This window comes from Schistocerca serialis, chromosome 2, assembly GCF_023864345.2.
Source record: "Schistocerca serialis cubense isolate TAMUIC-IGC-003099 chromosome 2, iqSchSeri2.2, whole genome shotgun sequence".
In the NCBI taxonomy this organism is placed as follows: domain Eukaryota; kingdom Metazoa; phylum Arthropoda; class Insecta; order Orthoptera; family Acrididae; genus Schistocerca; species Schistocerca serialis.
This window is the reverse complement of record NC_064639.1, coordinates 496720274-496738662: the sequence shown is the minus strand read 5'-3', so window position 1 is coordinate 496738662 and position 18389 is coordinate 496720274. Positions and strand designations below refer to the sequence as shown.

The following is an 18389-nucleotide window of genomic DNA, read 5'->3' as shown; positions in this document are numbered from 1 at the left end:
AAAGGATTCACAAGGACAATGATGGGAGTCAATTGTCATAATATACTTTAGAATATGAAATTCAAATTATTGTGCACTAGTAATGAGATTCATACAATTTATGTGTCAAAGATAAGTGGATGAGAGCTAGAAGTTGCAAGCTGAACAGAAGCAAAGAATCAAAAACAAAAATAAGATTTGGGAAGGACAGAAGATGTTGCAAGACAGAGGGACCATCTAGAGAAAAGAGGAAAGGAAGAAATTACCGGAGATTATAAAAAAATCACTGAGACTAAACAAATTTCATTGAGAGGAAAAGCAAGTCCGTTGTTGGGCTATTAAAATGATCTGTTTATATTTTTGACAACAAAGGTAATAGAGAAGACTACTGATGCTTAAGCATATTTTTTAATAAATAATTTCTGTCTACATCATTTAAGAGATTTTTACTCCAGATTTCATGTTCTGTTTACTGCAATAATCAGATACTGTAAACAGAATAAAAACAAGAAAATGAAAAGTTATGTGCACGCAGCACTGACAGATATGTAATATATTTTTATTGACATGAATACTGGTATAGATTTCTTGAAACAAAATTCTATGTCAGTGAATAAGTAACACATGTACTGTAGCAAACCGTTTAATGTCAGCATAGCATTATAGTTTGCACAAAGTAAAGGAAACAACTTGAGACAGTACTAGTGGAAGTCATACACAATATTAATTTTGCTTGATTATATACAATGCTAAATTAATATGAAAATTGTCGAGAATCAGGTAACACATATTCAATTACTAAAATTTAAAATGATATAGTAAATATTCAAATGATATAAGGCATCAATAATAAAACTTACATCACCTAATTGTGATATTCATAACAGAAGTATGCTTACAACCTTAATTTAAAAATAAAAAAGTACATTAAGAGCAGAGCAATAATTTAAAAATAAATGAAATTAAATATCTGAGTATCTAGTAGGGCTTTTCCACCTTACAGTGGAACCAATAACATGCAACAGGAACACCAAAGAATGATTACTTGCAGGTCAGTAAGTAAAAACACTGGCAGCCCAGTCAGTGAGGAGCACAGTTCAGTGACAACAAGCAAACATGCATTGTTGATACCCATCATTACATCAGATCTTCAAAATTTCAATTTCAATTCTTCAAAATTTCAAATTACATGAGATTTGTCCATAATGACAGTACAATACAGTATGAAATCCTCAGAAAACTATATTATCAACAAAAAGCAATTGCAGTAATCTCATGTACTAAAATGTAAATGTTGTGTGACTAGGGTCTCCCGTTGGGTGCAAGTCTCTTGATTTGATGCCACTTTGGCAACTTTCATGTCAATGGGGATGAAATGATGATGATTAGGACAAAACAACAACCAGTCCCTGAGCGGAGAAAATCTATGACCTAGCAGGGAGTCAAACCCAGGCCCTTAGGATTGACATTCTGTCGCGATGACCACTCAGCTACTGGGGCCGGACATCTCATGTACTGAAAACTAACAATATTAGGCATAAAGTCATCTTAACTAAGATGCTTTCTTAGTATGTGCAAAAAATTTCAATTTGTTCTAAAATATTCAAGTTATCTCCAGTACCTTTGGAGTAACATTGTTAAATGTTAACACAGTGTACCAAGTGGTAAATTTTTGCATCATTGTTTGAATACCTTGTACTTCACCTGTTCACATATTGTCATATTACCATTCTCGCATCAGTTTGCAGTCTCTTTCAATGAGATTGTAGCAGTACTAACTTCCATTTTAACCTTACTCTCTTCCAGTAGTAAAATAAAAACTCTTTGTATCATGGATTTTATGAACACACGATTATATCTCCTAGGATGACAAGATTCCTCTTTTATGATTCCATCTATATTCATTGGTTTTCTATATATGCATCATGAATTTTGTTAGTGAACAAAAGAAGAGAAAGAATGTTTCTTTCTCATTTGAGCTGTATCATTTAGGTGATTTTTGGGTGTGAGGTATCAAGCACCATACACAAGGATGTATGGGAAAAACAGTTTATTAAAGATAATACACAGACAATACTTTTCTATTATACAGTGGAATTGTTGATGAAATATGAGAAGTTAGCAGGAAGATTAAAGAATACTGAAGAGAACAAAACAGAAAAAAGGTGTTTGTAACAATAATTACTGGTACACACTGAAATTATTAAACTAATAAGAGTTCCTCAGTCCCCCCTCCCTCACATGCATACACATGCAAAAATCACACTTTCTTAGTCATCTATGAAATTTCAGTTTTCAATTTTACATACATATCTGCATGTTTCACAAGTTCTTCTCCTATTCATTTCAAGTTACTTGTTTTTACAATGCTATCTCATCACTTAACCTGTTGTATAAATACACGATTAATAATTCATAATACAGAAGAAGAGCACCATTATACAACTCACCTAAGCTTCACTAATGAGAGCAAATTAAAACCTCTTGCAACAAACCTTTTCTTCAGAGAGAACAAATGACAAAACAAGAGGAAAGAAAATATTAAGAAAAGTAGTAAAACTAGTGCATTAGTGTTATCACCTCTGTTGGAGACATACTGTTGAGCCAAAACATTATGACCATTTGATTAATGGCATGTTGGTCTCCTTTGGAACATTATACAACAGAAAATCTGCAAGGCATGGGTGATGCTGCTGCCCTATTGGATTAAGGCATTTTATCAGGCATAGCAGATGAGATGAATATGGAAGTGATGAAGGGAGATGAGGTGTCAAGGGAAGGGTGAGAAAAGATCTAGGAGAGGGAAGGACATCAAGGAAATAGGATAGTGTTATGGCACCAAAGAGCTCACCCTAAGGAGAACACTTACATTAGTTGGTTGGACATTATGAGATGAAAGTGTTCTTGCTTCTACCAATAAAACTGTAATCAAGGATTGAAGGGGTGGAAGAGGGGTCTTCCTCATTCCTTTTTCCATCTTGTCTCCCTCTTGCCAAATTCTCACTTCATATTCAACTTTGTGCAGCACACTCCTGTGTCTGATTACGCTACAAAGACCTCTCTCAGTTTCCAAGATGGCCGCCGAGTAAGTGACGCCAGAAACTATTTCCAGAAAGTTAAGTGATTTAGACAGGAATATAATTTAGTTTAACGCCGATAACAAATTAAATACATGCATTAGTGCATCGTTTAGTCTTGCCGTTGAAGGTTTGACTTTCTTTGCGTCTTTTTTGGAAAACACGAAAAGATCGTAACTTTGCGAAGTCGCGCTTAGGCTTAAATTTTGTAAACGTGTTTGTTTCTTGTTTCACGGTAATTTAACTAGTTTCTCGGTAACAAATAAGTAAACTACCGTAAATAGCGTATAACTTCATTGTTTTAAAACAGATTTCTGAAAAACAGCGTAACCTTATATCAGAAACTTGCTTATATACATTTGATTATAGGCTTCATTCTCGTAACGTTTATGGAGAATCAAACTTAAAGTATCTCGTTTAATTGTCCTTTTTTTTCATTCCATCGAGTGAAATATATAATAAATAGCGTATACCTTCATTGTTTTAATACAGATCTCAGAAAAACAGCAGAATTTTAAATCAGAAACTTGCTTATATACATTTGTGAATAGACTTAATTCTTGTAACGTCTTTTTTTTTGATTTTAGGTAATTTAATTGATTTATTCTAGCTAAAGTATTATTTTCGCCATGAGTGAGAAGTGCCTGACTTGCCATAGAATTGTTAGTTCATGGGTTTGGTGTGATGGATGCAGTAGTTTTTTTCACTGGGGGGACTGCAGTGGCGTGGGTGTCAGGGAAGTGGATCAGGCTCATCAGTGGTTATGTAGGATTTGCAGCAGTGATAGGAAGGTAGTGGAACAGGAGGGGAAAATTGGTGCCCTTCAGGCTGAGCTAGATCAGGCTAGGGAAGATCTGGACAGGTTAAGGAGGGAGAAGGGCAAAGAGAGGTGGGAAGTGGCAACAGGTAACAGTAGGAACAGGCCTAGAACTAAGTCTGACAGTTTTGTGGTGAATGTCAAAAATAAGTTTGACCTGTTGCTTCAGTTAGAAACTGATGAGCCTCAAGCAGAGGTAGGTGTAGACAGGACACAACAAACTTTCAATAGGAAATTGAAAAAGAATGTAGGAAAGTCATCGAAAAGGAAGGAAGTTTTGTTGTTAGGCAGTTCTCATGCCAGAGATGTAGGCCAACTTCTGCAGGAGGAATTAGGACCAGAATACCAGGTCACAAATTTTTTCAAACCAAGTGCTAGTCTGGATCAGATGACAGAGGATTTAGGTTCACTCTGTAAAGGATTTACCAGGGAAGACACCGTGGTTATTGAGGGAGTGCCAGGGAACAGCACCGACAGAGATCCTGGGTACAGTATAGAGTGTGACCTGGTAAAGATTGTGTCGGAATCGAGACACACCAATGTTGAATTCGTACCTGTCCTGAGACGCCATGACCGGTCTCATTTGAACTCTTCTGTTGGGAGAGTTAATTTGGAGTTGGAATGGCTGCTTGGGTCGGGTGCGGGGGCTCATATTAGTGTGGTTCCTGTTGATTCTCTCAGTAGGTGGGACTATACCAGGCACGGCCTACATCTCAACAGGAAAGGGTAGGGGAAACTGGCTGGGGTAATAGCAGGAAATTTAAGGGGGGGAGGCACTGCCATGAATGGTAAAATACCAGTGGTTACAGGTGTTGGAGCAGCACCTTTTTTAGGGTAGGTAAGACAGAAAGATGTCAAGTTCTATGAGAGGTCAGGATTGAAACAAATCTTCAGTTTAGGAAAGAAATTAAATAGCACAATTCTAGCACATTGGATCACCAATCACAGCCGTCAGTTATAAATTTTCAACAATCACCAGAAATTTTATCTCCACCAAGTTGTATCTCAGTCCTAGGTAATTGCATTGATGAATTAAAGTCACCCAACCCAGTTGACATAATGTGCCTCTCTGAACACCATGTGACCACTGGTATAGGAACTAGGCCTAAGCACAATGAGAAACTCAGACAGGAGAGTACTGCAAATGTTAGAATAAGGAAAGGTTCTCATAAAAGTATAATTAAAAATAATGTAAGCATATTTCATCAAAATATTGGGAGTTTAAAGAATAAAATAGATGAGCTTCTGGTTTGTTTAGAAGATTTAGAAGCTGAGGATGAAATAGATATACTATGCCTGTCTGAGCATCACATTGTTACTAATATGGATAAGGTAAATGTAAGTGGATATAAGCTCTCTGCACATGTAATGAGAGAAAATATGGAGAAAGGAGGAGTTGCCATATATGTCAAAAGTTATCATTGTGCAAAAAGTATAGAAACAAAAAAGTTTTGTGTAGAGAAACATATAGAAGCATGTGCCTGTGAGCTTAAATTAAATAAAGGCACATTTATAATTGTAACTGTATATAGGTCCCCATCAGGAAATTTTCATCTATTTCTGAAAAATTTGGTCTCCTTGTTGTGCTATCTGTCAGACAGGGGGAAGCAAATTATTATTTGTGGGGACTTCAATGTAGATTCTCTGAAAGAGGGTAATAGGAAAAATGACCTTGAAGTATTACTCGGTTCTTTCAATTTGACACCCGTTATTGATTTTCCTACTCGGGTGGTAAAGGATAGCAGCTCACTGATAGATAACTTCTTTATAGACCAAGATAAGTTTAACCAGATAAATGCTCAGCCTGTTGAGAATGGTCTTTCTGATCATGGTGCACAGCTAGTTACAATATATGACATAGTTCCATTCAGCAATACTAAACAGTCCTCCAAAGTAGTACGTTCAGTCAACGATTTAACAATTGCAAATTTCAAGGAAAGCCTACAGCAGTTAGACTGGGATGAGGTGTACTGTGAACCTGATGCCAATTTAAAATATAATTTATTTCATGACATTTTTGTAAATGCATTTGAAAACTGCTTCCCCAAGAAAATAGTTAAATATACTTGTAAGAAACCTTGTAACAAACCATGGCTTACTAAGGGTATAAAAATATCTTGTAACCGGAATAGGAAAATGTATCTGACAGCAAGAAAGAGTAGTGACCCAGAAACTATCAAACATTATAAAAACTACTGTGTTATATTAAGAAAAGTTATTAAAAAATCCAGAAGTATGTGTATCATGTCTGAAATCAGCAACTCTGATAATAAAATTCAAACAATTTGGAATATTATTAAACGAGAAACAGGTCAACCAAGAGCACATGAAGACAGTATTACCATCAAATTGAATGAAAACTTTACGAACAAAAAGTCAGAAGTTGTAAATATTTTTAATAATCATTTTCTAAATGTTGTGGATATAGTAGGATCCAGGTGTTCATTAGAAGATGCTAGGCTGTTAATGGAAGAGGCCATACCTATGCAATTTGATACAATTGAAATCTCACCCACTTCTCCCTCTGAAATTAGGAAAATAATAAACTTGCTTAAAAACAAAAACTCACATGGAATTGATGGCATTTCCAGAAAAATACTAAAAGCTTGCTCTCAACAGATAAGTAAGATTCTCAGCCACCTGTGTAATAGCTCTCTGGAACAGGGCATTTTCCCTGATAGACTGAAATATGCTATTGTTACACCTTTGCATAAAAAGGGGGATACATCTGATGTCAACAATTACCATCCAATCTCCCTTCTAACAGCTTTATCCAAAATTTTTGAAAGAAGTAATGTATTCAAGAGTAGCTTCACATATCTGTAAAAATGAAGTACTAACAAAATATCAGTTTGGTTTCCAGAAAGGTTTTTCAACAGAAAATGCCATATATGCTTTCACCAATCAAATTTTAAATGATCTGAATAACCGAACACCACCCATTGGGATTTTTTGTGATCTCTCAAAGGCTTTTGATTGTGTAAATCATGAAATTCTGCTAGACAAGCTCAAATATTGTGGCATGAGTGGGACAGTGCACAAATGGTTCAATTCGTACCTAACTGGACGAGTGCAGAAAGTTGAAATAAGCAGTTCTCATAATATGCAAAGATCAGCACATTCCTCAAACTGGGGAACTATCAAGAAGGGGGTTCCACAAGGGTCAGTCTTGGGTCCTTTGTTGTTCTTAATATATATTAATGACTTGCCATTCTATATTCATGAAGAGGCAAAGTTAGTTCTCTTTGCTGATGATACAAGTATAGTAATCACACCTGACAAACAAGAATTAACTGATGAAATTGTCAATACTGTCTTTCAGAAAATTACTAAGTGGTTCCTTGTAAACGGACTCTCACTGAATTTTGATAAGACAGTACATACAGTTCCGTACGGTGAATGGTATGACGCCATTAATAAATATAGACCTTAATCAGAAGCATATAGATAAGGTAGAATATTCCAAATTTTTAGGTGTGTCCATTGATGAGAGATTAAATTGGAAGAAACACATTGATGATCTGCTGAAACGTTTGAGTTCAGCTACTTATGCAAAAAGGGTCATTGCAAATTTTGGTGATAAACATCTTAGTAAATTAGCTTACTACACCTATTTTCACTCATTGCTTTCATATGGTATCATATTTTGGGGTAATTCATCACTGAGGAATAAAGTATTTATTGCACAAAATCGTGTAATCATAATAGTAGCTGGAGTCCATCCAAGATCATCCTGCAGACATTTATTTAAGGATCTAGGGATATTCACAGTAGCTTCTCAGTATATATACTCTCTTATGAAATTTGTTATTAACAACCAAACCCAATTCAAAAGTAATAGCAGTGTGCATAACTACAATACTAGGAGAAAGGATGATCTTCACTATTCAAGATTAAATCTAGCTTTGGCACAGAAAGGGGTGAATTATGCTGCCACTAAAGTCTTTGGTCACTTACTAAATAGTATCAAAGGTCTGGCAGATAACCAACAAGTATTTAAGAAGAAATTAAAAGAATTTCTGAATGACAACTCCTTCTACTCCATAGAGGAATTTTTAGATATAAATTAAGGGGAAAAAAATTATTTAAAAAAAATTTAAAAAAATAAAAATAAAAAAACAAAAAAAATAAAAAGTTGTTATATTAACTGAAGTATGTTGTTAAATTAACTTAATTATGTCATGTATTGGAAAATTTGTCTCATTCCACATCATTACGAAATATCGTATTCATGATCCATGGAACTAGTATTAATCTAATCTAATCTCTAATGTCATTTTTCATCCCCTTCCCTTACACTCTCTCCCTCTCTGGGTTATTGTCCCATTCTTGCCTTTTCTCCTTTTCCTTTCCCTCCTCCCTTGCTTGTTGTTCTTATTTCTTCTACTGAACATAACTTCTTTCTTCAGTTGTGCCACAACACTATGATGATGCAAGCTCATAAGCTGAGCTGTCATGTGCCTTTTCTTATTTGTGTGTCTATCTGTTGTACAAAACCTTGACTGTATCACTATCTTTGCATATTCCATTGTTTGTATTCCACTCAAAATTTTGAAGTATTGTCTGAATGTAAAAGAAGTTAGTACTTAAATGACAATAACATACCAGACCCAGTATTTTCCTTTTTTTGAGTAGTTTATCATATTATTTATTACAGTTATACACATCTTCTAGTTCTGAAATATCTTTCAACAGGTACAAGCACTATGCTAACATTCATTACACTGTCATCAAAAACCAGCAGTCAGCTGCCCAAGGTGTCTTACATAAAGGCCAGTGAAATCTGGTTTCTTGGGTGCACAGCATTCATTTTTGGGTCACTGGTTGAGTTTGCATTTGTCAACACCATATGGAGAAGAAGGTATGATCATCTTACTATTTACCTATTAAAAAGTGGTAAGTAAATACTAAATGTGTTTTGAATACTGATCATAATGCAAATAAAATAAAGGTGTGGAGATGAAGCGAATTTTCTAGTGGAGTTGGGCAGATGACAGAGATATGTTTGTGCAGTCTTAACAGCAACTAGCTTGCATAAGGTTTGGTATGTATGTCATCCACAAATGAGAGACATTATGATTAATTTAAAGAGATACACTTCTGTTGTACTAATATTTATTCAAACCATGATTGGGCTCAAGATTGAAAATTCCATCTTCAAGTGTATGAAATTTTTGTATTTGATAATACATGACATGCAACCAGGCCAGTCAGTGCAAGAGTTTTAATCATTGCATACTGACAGAAACTGTTTGCTGCTGGGCAGTCGCATGGTAGGAAAGTCAACCACTGCCATTGGTGTTCCTACCGAGCGGCTGGTTTGAATAAATATTAGAACAACTGAAGTGGATCTCCTTAAATTAACTATCAGTAACTAGGTTACTGATTTGATAAACCCTGAAAGGTAAGTAGCATCATCCAGTATATGGCTGAAACCTGCTCTGGTATTACATATGACAGTGTGTACTCATCAGAATATTTAAACTTTAGAGCAGCTGAAATGAATGTACACTGAGAACTAAATGTGGCTCAAAGGGTTATGGTTATTAGTATTCACACCTTTTGACATCACATCAATAATTTTTAAGGTGAGATGGAGTAATGAAATTGTTATGAAAAAAATGAAATGAGCAAACAGAGAATAAAGAGACTGCAAATTAAAAATATTGACAGATAAGCACCTTTAAAGTAAAGTCTAATTGTCAGTTGTAATTAAAAGTCCTTATGCATACCATTCATTGGCATCCAAAAATGATCCTACACCTGAAAACTCCATATCCACTATCCCTAGTGCAATACACATTACCAGAAGAGTGTTGTGATGAACTGCTAATCTCATTAGACATTTGGAAGCCCATTATTTATGTACAGACATGCTGAATCCCAGCTGAGCATAAGTAGTACAGTGTTCCAGTCATAACTTTTAAAATTATGGACAGAAGAGCTTGCCATTACTTTCCTTTGGGAGAAAAAATATGCAACTATCCTGGCTTTTGGAACTAATAGATCCTTCCTCAGGGAGGAATTTTATATATTGGGGAAGGTTAAAAAGGAAGGGAATGTCACTCATACTCCAGGATGAGAGGGATTCACCTGTTGTAAGGATGAGATTTGATAATTAAGATCTTCATCCTTTAATTGTAAATACTTTTGTTGGCCATACTATAGAACAGTGTGGAACTAGACCTTTTAATTTCCAACATAACGGTACTCCTGCCCACAATCAAATGTAATAATATAGCAGGTTGTTGAAAAGGGAGAGTATGAAGTCACATGACCAACCCTGAACCCTGATAACAGTGACATTGATTTTATCAGTGTCAATTATAGTCCAGTGGGCTGTCAGACCAGGCCCCCCCTCCCCAAAGAGGTACAGAATTCTTCACACAATATTGTCACGTAGAAGGAGGTGTAGTTAGATGAATGGCAAACACTAACTTCACTTAATGAAGGTTTATTCAGCTCTTGCACATACAAGAGCGCGGAGTGAACTGCCTCCAGCCAGAACACATATGGTATGTATACAGCTACAGAACATTCCAGTACAATCATTGTTGACATTTGTGGATACTTCTAGATGTACTTGAACTGAATATAGAAATTAAAATTTTACAGTTCAAATGAGTTTTGAACTCACGACCCTCCATGCAACAGTGTATTATCATAACCACTACACCACAGTGACTGTGCTACTCAGCTTCTTCTGCAACATTGCTCCCTCCTTAAGAGAACAGCATCTCGGTGTTACATCCTCCTAGTCCGGAAATGAGTCATCGGTCCTGCATATGCTGACTCCCGATGACTGATGTTCACCCTGGAGGTGATCTACTTAGAACTTCCTTTGTCACTATGCTCTTTGTCACCTTTCCACTTGTTGCCTGTCACTGGAGCTTCGAATTTACCCTTCTACTCTGGGTTGCCGGATCCTTATAGGGCTTCATTTGAAGGACGTGGACCGTATCTCTGATTTTCATCGTCTTGTGTCGGGGTCGAAATCTTCAACTTCATAAGTAACATGAGACAACTGTCTTACAACCTTATAAGGTCCAAAGTAGCGCCTGAAGAGCTTTTCAGAGAGATTAACTTTCTGAACAGGAGTGAAGATCCAGATGAAGTCATCTGGCTGGTAGACAACAGGGTGGTGGCTAGCATCGTACTTTCGGCGATCGTTTTCTTGAGCCTGCAGCATGCAGAGTTGAGCTAACTGCCAAGCTTCCTCAGCTCTGGCTAACAGCGGGCCAATGTAGCTGTTGTCCACATCATCAGGATGTAATGGAAACACAGTCTCCAACACTGTAGTCGCCTCATGCCCACGCACCAGGAAAAATGGCATAAATCCTGTGGTGTTGTAAGCAAACATCACAAAAGGTAGCATCTCATCACAGTTGCTCTGCTCAACATTGATGAACATTGATAGCATGTCGGCCAAGGTCTTATTAAGGTGTTTAGTAAGCCCATTAGTTTGCAGATGGTAGTCAGTCATCATGTGATGAGTAGTGTTGCACTGATGGTTTATCTCTGTCACAATATTTGACTGAAAAACTTTCCCTCAATCCATAATTAATGACCTTTGGGCACTGTGTTTTAATACAATGTCTTCCATGATGAATTTGGCTACCTCAAATGCTTCAGCTGTTTTCACGGCTTTTGAAATGGCCTAGCATGTCAGATAATCAGTACAAACAATAATCCATCTATTGCCACTAGCAGACATTGGAAATCATCTGAGGAGGTCAATCCCAACAAGCTGGAAAGGCGTTTCGGCTGGTGGAATTGGTATGAGCGAGCCAGGTGGTTTCTGAGGAACTGCCTTTCTCCTCTGGCACTCTCAACAGTGCGACACATAGTGAAGGACACTCATAAATAAACCTGGCCAGAAAAATCTCTTGCGGATCCTATCGTATGTCTTAATACATCCTAAATGTCCAGCCTCAAGTGTGTCATGGAATTTTTATAAAACATCTAAGTGCATGTGTTTAGGAATCACTGGTAGCCATCTCTTTCCAAATGGATCAAAGTTTTTCTAGCATAGTAATCCATTAACTACCTGAAATTGTCCTTTCACATCCTCTGACTGATTTAAGGCAAGCATAATTTGAGATATCTTGGCGTCCTTCTTCCGCTCAGCAGAGAGATCCTGGAGTGCAGCAAGACAGTTACTATCTTCATCAAAGTCTTGATGGTCTTGCACAGGGTTTCTCGAGAGACAATCGGCATCTGGTGTTTTCTTCCACTTTTGTACACTATGGTAATGTCATACTCTTGAAGACTTAGTGCCCACCCATCCTATTGGATCCTTAAGACCTGTCAACTAACAAAGTAATGATGGTCTGTAACAACCATGAATGGCCTTCCATAGAGATACTGTCGAAATTTGCACATGGCCCGGAGCACAGCAAGACATTCTCTTTCTGTAGCTGAGTAGTTTCTTTTGACTTGTGTAAATGTCCTAGAAGCATAGGCTATAACCTTCTCTTTTCCATCTGAAATTTGCACCAGACCAGCACTGATCCCATACCCACCGACATCTGTGTGTAGTTCTGTATGTGCTCTCTCATCATACAGACAAAGTACAGGGTTAGTAGGCAAAAATTTTCACAGCACTTTGAAAGAATCTTGTTGAGCATCACCCCAGATAAATTTAGCATTGGCTTTTAATAACTTTTGTAGTGGCCTTGCTTTGATACAAAAGTCTTTGATAAAATTACGGTAATAAGAACATAATACGAGGAAGCTTCTCACATCTCTAATACTTTTAAGAATAGGAAATTCCATTATAGATCTCACCTTTTCCGGGTCTAGCTGCACACCTTCATTTGACACAAGTTGTCCAAGTATTTTGATTTATTTTGCTCCAAAGAGACACTTTCTTGGATTAAGTTTCAGTCCACCTTGTTGGAGACACTTAAGAAATACAAGTCGCTGAGGAATGAAATAAATAGGAAGTGCAGGGAAGCTAAGACGAAATGGCTGCAGGAAAAATGTGAAGACACCAAAAAAGATATGATTGTCGGAAGGACAGACTCAGCGTACAGGAAAGTCAAAACAACCTTTGTGACATTAAAAGCAACAGTGGTAACATTAAGAGTGCAACGGGAATTCCACTGTTAAATGCAGAGGAGAGAGCAGATAGGTGGAAAGAATACATTGAAAGCCTCTATGAGGGTGAAGATTTGTCTGATGCGATAGAAGAAGAAACAGGAGTCGATTTAGAAGAGATAGGGGATCCAGTATTAGAATCGGAATTTAAAAGAGCTTTGGAGGACTTATGGTCAAATAAGGCAGAAGGGATGGATAACATTCCATCAGAATTTCTAAAATCATTGGGGGAAGTGGCAACAAAACGACTATTCACATTGGTGTGTAGAATGTATGAGTCTGGCGATATACCATCTGACTTTTGGAAAAGCATCATCCACACAATTCCGAAGACGGCAAGGGCTGACAAGTGCGAGAATTATCGCACAATCAGCTTAAAAGCTCATGCATCGAAGCTGCTTACAAGAATAATATACAGAAGAATGGAAAAGAAAATTGAGAATGCACTAGGTGACAATCAGTTTGGCTTTAGGAAAAGTAAAGGGGCGAGAGAGGCAATTCTGACGTTACGGCTAATAATGGAAGCAAGGCTAAAGAAAAATCAAGACACTTTCATAGGATTTGTCGACCTGGAAAAAGCGTTCGACAATATAAAATGGTGCAAGCTGTTCGAGATTCTGAAAAAAGTAGGGGTAAGCTATAGGGAGAGACGGGTCATATACAATATGTACAACAACCAAGAGGGAATAATAAGAGTGGACGATCAAGAACAAAGTGCTCGTATTAAGAAGGGTGTAAGACAAGGCTGTAGCCTTTCGCCCCTACTCTTCAATCTGTACATCGAGGAAGCAATGATGGAAATAAAAGAAAGGTTCAGGAGTGGAATTAAAATACAAGGTGAAAGGATAGCAATGATACGATTCGCTGATGACATTGCTATCCTGAGTGAAAGTGAAGAAGAATTAAATGATCTGCTGAACGGAATGAACAGTCTAATGAGTACACAGTATGGTTTGAGAGTAAATCAGAGAAAGACGAAGGTAATGAGAAGTAGTAGAAATGAGAACAGCGAGAAACTTAACATCAGGATTGATGGTCACGAAGTCAATGAAGTTAAGGAATTCTGCTACCTAGGCAGTAAAATAACCAATGACGGACGGAGCAAGGAGGACATCAAAAGCAGACTCGCTAAGGCAAAAAAGGCATTTCTGGCCAAGAGAAGTCTACTAATATCAAATACCGGCCTTAATTTGAGGAAGAAATTTCTGAGCATGTACGTCTGGAGTACAGCATTGTATGGTAGTGAAACATGGACTGCGGGAAAACCGGAACAGAAGAGAATCGAAGCGTTTGAGATGTGGTGCTATAGACGAATGTTGAAAATTAGGTGGACTGATAAGGTAAGGAATGAGGAGATTCTATGCAGAATCGGAGAGGAAAGGAATATGTGGAAAACACTGATAAGGAGAAGGGACAGGATGATAGGACATCTGCTAAGACATGAGGGAATGACTTCCATGGTACTAGAGGGAGCTGTAGAGGGCAAAAACTGTAGAGGAAGACAGAGATTGGAATACGTCAAGCAAATAATTGAGGACGTAGGTTGCAAGTGCTACTCTGAGATGAAGAGGTTAGCACAGGAAAGGAATTCGTGGCGGACCGCATCAAACCAGTCAGTAGACTGATAAAAAAAAGAATGACCTTCAGTCTTTTTATGTGTTCATCAAATGTCTCTGAGGACACTATAATGTCATCTAAATAACAAAAACACATCATCCACTTCAGGTGACTTAGAAGATTATCCATCATCCTTTCAAAAGTTGCTGGTGCATTACACAAACCAAACGGCATTACCTTAAACTCATACAGGCCCTCAGGGAGGATGAATGCAGTTTTCTCATGATCAGCCTCATCTACTTTGAGAGTCTAAATGAAGTTTATGACAATCTGATTATTTAGACAAAATTTATCATTGAGCATGAAATTGAAACAACTAAATGCTGCATAAAAATACAAAACAGAAAGCTGACTTAAAGTAATGAGTAATCATGATATCAGTAATGTATGCTGTTTTGCTAAGGAAAAAGGAACAAATGACATGAGAGATGTGTAAACATATAAATAAAACAATTACAAACATCCATACAATAAAAAATATTAAATTAATTGACAATTCATAGTACAGGCTTTCAGTATGTCTTTCGTGACACCCTCCCGGTTAACCGTGCAGTCTAACGCATTGCTTTCCAAGTGGGAAGGCATGCTGATCCCCAGCATGAATCCGCCTGGTTGATTAGTGCTGAGGTCTGGTATGCCGGCCAGTCTGTGGATGGTTTTAAGGTGATTTACTATCTGCCTCGGCGAATGCGGGCTGGTTCCCCTTATTCCACCTCACTTACACTGTGTCAGCAATGCTGTGAAACACTTTCTCCAGATACACGTACACCATATTTACTCTACCATGCAAACATTGGGGTTACGCTTGTCTGGTGTGAGATGTTCCTGTGGGAGGGGGGCGCGGGGGTGTCCACTTGGGGCCGAACTGCACAATAACCCTGGGTTCAGTGTAGGGCAGTTGTAGCCTGTGGTGGTGCTGTGCACCACTGCAGGCTATGGTGCAGACAAAGCCTCTCCATCGTTTGTAGGTCCTGAGTTCCATACAGTACAATACAATACAACATTTTACGTAGTGCATTCAGAACTATAATCACCACTAAATAAATAAATTTATATCTTAACTTTGTTGAAATTGGTTATGCACTGAATTATGATAGGTGATTTGCAAATGTAGAAGGTGTGCACAAAGTTGGTATTAGAAGTCTTGTGAGATGAACAAAAGGAAAGGTGTGACAATTCATATTGGACTTTTGGAACATTTGAAGATTAATCCAACTCTTTTTGACGCAGGACTAACCAATGTTAAGGCTTGGAATTCTTGGTATGATCCAGAGAGTAAAAAATAAATTAAATGAACAAACTTGTCGTCTTGACCAAAAAGGGCCAACATGAGCCACTCATCAGTAAAATTGGCTTCTCTGATGTAAGAGATGTGTCCCATAAAGTGTTTGTACATATTGGAAAAATGTTGAACATTAAATTTTATGCATAAATACTTAATCATTTAGGGATTAGTGTTGACCATATCCAAAGAAAAATGGTCAATACCTAGGTGATCCACCAAGACAATATATCTTGTCACATGTTGCCAATTCTGTGGGAGACATTGGTCAAATACCATGTCACCGTGCCTGAATTATCCTACAGAGAATTATTCTAAAGTCCAGATTTGGCACCCCACCAACTTGTTTTTGTTCATTTGGAACTCAGCAAGAAAGGGTGTTTTTTCAGGATGACTGAGATGGTCCAGGTAGTTTTGACAATGTGCCTGAAGAACCATGCGGATGTTTACACTTACATCTACATTTACATACGTACTCTACAAGCCCCCATACAGAGTGTGGAGAGATTACTCTATACCACTACTAGTCAGTTCATAACCTGTTCCACTCTCAAATAGAGCAAGGGAAAAATGACTGACTATATGCCTCTGTACAAGCTTAAGTTCCTTTGTCTTATCTTGTTTTCATGGTGCTTATGCGAAATGTACATTGGCAACAGTAGACTCATTCTGCAGTCAGCTTCAGATGCCACTTCTCCCAATTTTCTCAACAGTGTTCCTCAAAAATAACATTGCCTTCCTTCTGGGGATTCCCATTTGAGTTCCTGGAGCATCTCTGTAATACTTGCATGTTGATTGAACCTACTGGTAAAAAATCTAGCAGCCTATCTCTGAATTGCTTTGATGACTCCCTTTAATCTGACCTGGTGGGAATCCCAAACACTGAAGAAGAACTAAAGAATAGGTTGCAGTAGTGTTCTACGTACAGTCTCCTTTACAGATGAACCACATGTCCCTAAAATTCTCTCAATAAACCAAGTCAACCATTCACATTCCCTACTATAATCCTTACATGCTCATTCCATTTTATATCGCTTTGCAATGTTATACCTAGATATTTAATCAATGGAACTGTGTCGAGCAGCACACTACTAACTCTGTTTTTGAACATACAGGTTTGTTTTTCCTACTCATCTACATTAATTAACATTTTTCTACATTCAGAGCTAGGTGCCATTTATCACACCAACTAAAAATTTTGTCTGAGTCAGCTTGTGTCATCCTACTGTCAGTCAACAATAACACCTTCCTGTACACCACAGGACATCAACAAACAGCCACAGAGTGCTGCTCACCTTCTCTGCTGATCATTTATGTATAAATAAAATAATAGCAATCCTATCACACTTCCCTGGGGCACACCTGATAATACCCTTGTCTCAGATGAACACTCGCTCGTGAGGACAACATACTGGGTTCTATTACTTAAGAAGTCTTCAAGCCCCTTATATATCTGGGAACCTATTCCAAATGCTTGTACCTTCATTGAAAGTCTTCAGTGGTGGTGCCGTGTCAAATGCTTTTTGGAAATCTAAGAATATGGAATCTGCCTGTTGCCTTTCATCCACAGGTCATAGGATATTGTGTGCAAAAATGGCAAGCTGACATTGCACAAACAATGCTTTCTAAAACTGTGCTGATTCTGGACAGAAGCTTTTCCATCTCAAGGAAATTTATTATGTTTGAACCGAGAATATTGTTTAGAAATTATGCAGCAAACTAATGCAGAGGATACTGGTCTTTAATTCTGTGGGATCATTCTTTTATCCTTCTTATTTACACAATCATCTGTGTTTTTTTCCAATAACTTTGGCTTTGCACTAGATGAGAGATTCTCAATAAATTTAAGCTAAGTAAGAGGACAGTGCCATAGAGTACTCTTTCTTAAACCAAATTAAGATTCCATACAGACCTGGCAACTTATTTGCTTTCACCTCTTTCAATTGTTTCTCTATGCCAGGAATGCTTTCTTCTATGTTCTTCATGCGGAAGTTTGTGTGATGATCAAACAATGGTATGTTTGTATGATTCTTGTGCACAAAAAATTTTTTAAATGTGAAATTTGAAACTTTGGCTTTCCTTTTCCTATATTCTACTGCCACACCACACTAGTCAATAAGTGAATGGAGAGCAGCCTTAGACCCAATTAGCAATTTTACTTAGAACCAGAATTTTCTTGTGTTTTCAGCAAGACCTTTTGTGAAGGTATAATGGTGGTAGATGTTGTATGCTTCACACATCAATATTTTTACAGGCACATTAATTACTACTATACCGTATTTACTCGAATGTAAGCCGCACTTTTTTTCCGGTTTTTGTAATCCAAAAAACCGCCTGCGGCTTAGAATCGAGAGCAAAGTAAGCGGAAGTTCTGAAAAATGTTGGTAGGTGCCGCCACATTTAACTTCTGCCATCGAATATATGTAGCGCTACACAGGCATGCTTTGCAGGCACAAAGATAAATACTGGCACCATAATCTCTGCGTCAGTAAATAAATTTAAAAAAAGGTGGAAGACG

At 37.5% G+C, this 18389-nt stretch overlaps 1 protein-coding gene across 1 annotated transcript in view; it reads left to right on the top strand.

The window, feature by feature from the left end:
• LOC126457434 (pH-sensitive chloride channel 2-like) overlaps window positions 1–18389 on the top strand; it is a 276278-nt gene that overhangs the window by 241227 nt on the left and 16662 nt on the right. Inside the window, exon 8 of the mRNA XM_050093705.1 lies at window positions 8569–8734. Within this exon, the coding sequence (XP_049949662.1) occupies window positions 8569–8734 (166 nt within the window). The remainder of the gene's footprint in view (window positions 1–8568; window positions 8735–18389) is intronic.